We start from the raw sequence: 3,364 nt of genomic DNA on the forward strand, positions 1-3,364 counted from the left end.
TGTGGGGCTGGCTGGGGAAGGGGGGAGGGGCAGGCTAGCGCAGTGGGGGAAGAGTTGTGGGGCTGGCCGGGGAAGATAAAAGATAAAAGCTGCGGCAGATGGGCAGAACCGCCCTGTGCCCGGAGCCTTAACCCCTTCTCTGCTGGGAGTTTCCATCCTGGCCACAGGGGGGATGGGCGCGTCTGTGGGGCGGGGGAGGGATCTCTGGGACAGGCTAGCTGAGCCCCCTAGTAAGAGGGGGCCCCCCCACACTCTTGCATTGGCCACCAGAGGCCTGAGGGAGGTGGCCGTGGGTGTTTTGGGGGGTCCTGATCCCCAGCTCTGCTGGCCCCGAGTGCAGAGGACATGGCCCACGCTGGGGTGGGGGTGGGGACGCCGCTCCCTGCTGGTGGGGGGGAGGGGGTGGTGTCATGGGGTGCCAGTCAGGGTCCCTGGATGTAATATCTACGGTTCTCGCCTGCAGCAAACCCAAGGAGGCCACCTTCAGCGCTGGTGAGTGGGTGCCCCGTGCACGCTGGGAAAGGGCTGGGCAGGGGGAGGCGGGGGGGGAAGTCATGGGGCAGCTGGGAGGGGGCAGGATGGGGAGGCCCCTGATGAGCATGTGTGGGTGGGGAGGAGATTGTGCCCTGGATTATGTGGGACGGTGGGGAGCGGTGCGCAGGGGGCTGGCTGCAGGGCGTGGAGGGCAGGTAGATCTGAGCCGGGGGGTGCCAGGGGGCAGGGGCAGTGGCTCCCTCCCCGCCCCCCACGCCCCAACGACCCCTGTCCTTACGCAGAGGATGGCTACGTGAAGATGTTCCTGCGGGGCCGTCCCGTCCCCATGTACGTCCCCGATGCCCTCGTCGCCACCTACAGCCTGGACACCAAGCTGGAGCTGCCACCCAAGAAGCTGAAGCTGGACTGGGTGTATCCGCTGCTTGCGAGCCCTGGCCCGCGGCTTGGGGGGCTGCCAGCCAGTGCCTCTGGCGGTGCCCGCCCCCCCCCCCACTACGGATGGGTGGATTGGGCCCCGTGGCTGGCTCCACGGGGGCGGGCGGGGGGAACAACCACAAGTTTGAAATGAAATTTTTTTAAGCAAAACTTTTGTGATCCCTAGAGCCCTGTTTATACAGAAACATTTGACCGGTTGGTTACACCAGTATAACCAGGGGCCACGCGCTTTGTCATGTCTGCCGGATAGCCCGGGGCGGCAAACAGAGCTTAACAACTGGTACTGGACTGGGAGCCAGGACTCCTGGGTTCTATCTCTGGCTCTGGGAGGGGAGTGGGGGCTAGTGGTTAGAGCAGGGGGGCGGGGGACTGGGAGCCAGGACTCCTGGTTCTATCCCTGATTCTGGTAGGGGAGTGGAGGCTAGTGGTTAGAGCAGGGGGGCTGGGAGTCAGGACTCCTGGGTGACTGGGAAGGGGCATCACTTGGTGCCTCAGTTTCTGCCTCTCATGTAGTTGAGGGGGCTGCAGGGTTATTGGCCGCAGCCCGAAGATCCCGAAGGTGCTGGGTGGGCAGAGGGGATGGGGAGCCACCTCCCCCTCTTTTCCTTGACCCGTCGCCCCAGCTACGGGTACCGGGGCCGCGACTGCCGGGCCAACCTCTTCCTGCTGCCCACGGGGGAGATCGTCTATTTTGTGGCAGCCGTGGCCGTGCTGTACTGCGTGGAGGAGCAGCGCCAGCGCCACTACCTGGGCCACAACGATGACATTAAGTGGTGAGGGAGGGCCCCAGCGAGCCATTCCTTGGGGGGCCCCGGTGGGGGGATGTGCTGGGGGGGGGGGAAGGTGTCACAGGCAGCTGCAGCAGCACACGGCTCTGTCCTGGATCAGAGCCAGCGCCCCCTAGAGGGGAAAGGCCCCGTGTCCCACCCCCAAGCAGCCCCCCAGGGCATTAGGGATAGCAAATGAAGGGGAAGGGGAGGACAGAACTTCAATCCCTCCCCCCCCCCCGTTCATCTTGCCCCAAAGTGGGTTGGATGGCGGGGGAGGGAGAGCTGCCCCAGCGCCCATGGAGAGCTGAGACCCAGCAGTTCGTGTCACTTGTGGGGCCTGAACTTGCTCCTCTCTCTCCTAGCCTGGCTGTGCACCCCGACATGGTAACCATAGCAACCGGGCAGGTGGCTGGGACATCCAAGGACGGCAAGGTGAGGAGATGGGGGCACCGTGGGTCTGCAATGGGGACAGGGCAGATGCCTATGGGCGAGGGTCGTGCCAGGAAAATGCCAGTCCCTGGGTGTGGGGTTATGGAGGTGGCAATAGCAAAGGGGGAAACCCCAGGCTGTCTGGGCTGTGGGGGAGGGGGCTGGATGGGGGGAGGGGTCTCCCGGGGGGTGTCTCCCCAGGCCCAGCGGCTGCTGGGGGGATTTGATCCCGCCCCCAGTGAGCAGTGCGGGGGCTGGGCCAGGCTGATGGTCTCCCCCCACCCCGGCTTCTCCTGCAGCCGCTACTGCCCCACGTGCGGGTCTGGGACTCGGTCAGCCTGAACACGCTGCACGTGCTGGGCCTGGGGGCCTTCGACCGAGCCGTGAGCTGCGTGGGATTCTCAAAGTCCGTAAGTGACCTGGCCCCGCCCCCTTTGCCGGTTACCTGGCCCCGCCCCCCTCACCTGTTATCTGCCCCTACACTGCCCCATCACCTCAGCTGTGTCCTCTCACCTCCCCCTCGACCTCCCCTGACCCTTCCCTTTGGCCCCTTCACCACTCCCCCCTCCCTTTCAGACCCCTCCCCATGGCCCGCCCCATCAGGCGGTCCCTTTCCCTCTGCCCCCTGTCTTGGGGTGCAAGGGACTGCATTGCGCTACAGGGGATGCATGGGGCTAGGGGTTCTGAGGGTGCAGGAGGAGTCTGTTGGGCTGGGGGGTTCTGGGGTGCAAGGAGTGGGGGGCTGGGGGCTCCCTTCTGTCTCTCAGTCCTGGTGCGGGGGAGCTGGCGCTCGGCTGGGTGAGTCTCCTGGTTGCAGGGTCCTGGGGGGACAACAAGGGGCAACCGCCTTGCACTAGAAGGCAGGATCCCCCCGCCCCACTGAGCCAGCCCTTCCCCCCCCTTGAAAAGGGGGCTGGGTCTGAAGGCTGGGAGTGGCTGGGACAGGAGAATGGGGGGAGAGCTGGTGAGCGGGGTGGGGGCAGCTTTGAGGGGGTCAGAGGGCTCAGGGTGGGGGGGCAGAGGGCGTGGGGGGCTATGTGTACAGTGGGGGGGGTCAGCAGGCAGGGGGCATCTGTACAGTGGGGGGTGACCCCCACCTGAGCCCCCCACCTCTCCGCAGAACGGCGGGGGGCTGCTGTGTGCCGTCGATGAGTCCAACGAGCACGTGCTGTCGGTGTGGGACTGGCAGAAGGAGCAGAAAATCGCTGACGTCAAGGTAACCACCCCCCCCCCCC

General features: G+C 65.9%; 1 protein-coding gene across 1 annotated transcript in view; it reads left to right on the forward strand.

Moving 5' to 3' along the window:
* Window positions 1–3,364, forward strand: part of EML2 (EMAP like 2) — a gene marked incomplete at its 3' end in the record, with an annotated part of 28,442 nt that overhangs the window by 5,072 nt on the left and 20,006 nt on the right. Inside the window, exons 3-8 of the mRNA XM_026658795.2 lie at window positions 464–492; window positions 777–906; window positions 1,554–1,703; window positions 2,063–2,132; window positions 2,429–2,539; window positions 3,250–3,345. Coding sequence (XP_026514580.1) covers window positions 794–906; window positions 1,554–1,703; window positions 2,063–2,132; window positions 2,429–2,539; window positions 3,250–3,345 — 540 coding nt within the window. The remainder of the gene's footprint in view (window positions 1–463; window positions 493–776; window positions 907–1,553; window positions 1,704–2,062; window positions 2,133–2,428; window positions 2,540–3,249; window positions 3,346–3,364) is intronic.

This window comes from Terrapene carolina, unplaced genomic scaffold, assembly GCF_002925995.2.
Source record: "Terrapene carolina triunguis isolate 2854851 unplaced genomic scaffold, T_m_triunguis-2.0 Scaffold517, whole genome shotgun sequence".
NCBI classification, from domain to species: domain Eukaryota; kingdom Metazoa; phylum Chordata; order Testudines; family Emydidae; genus Terrapene; species Terrapene triunguis.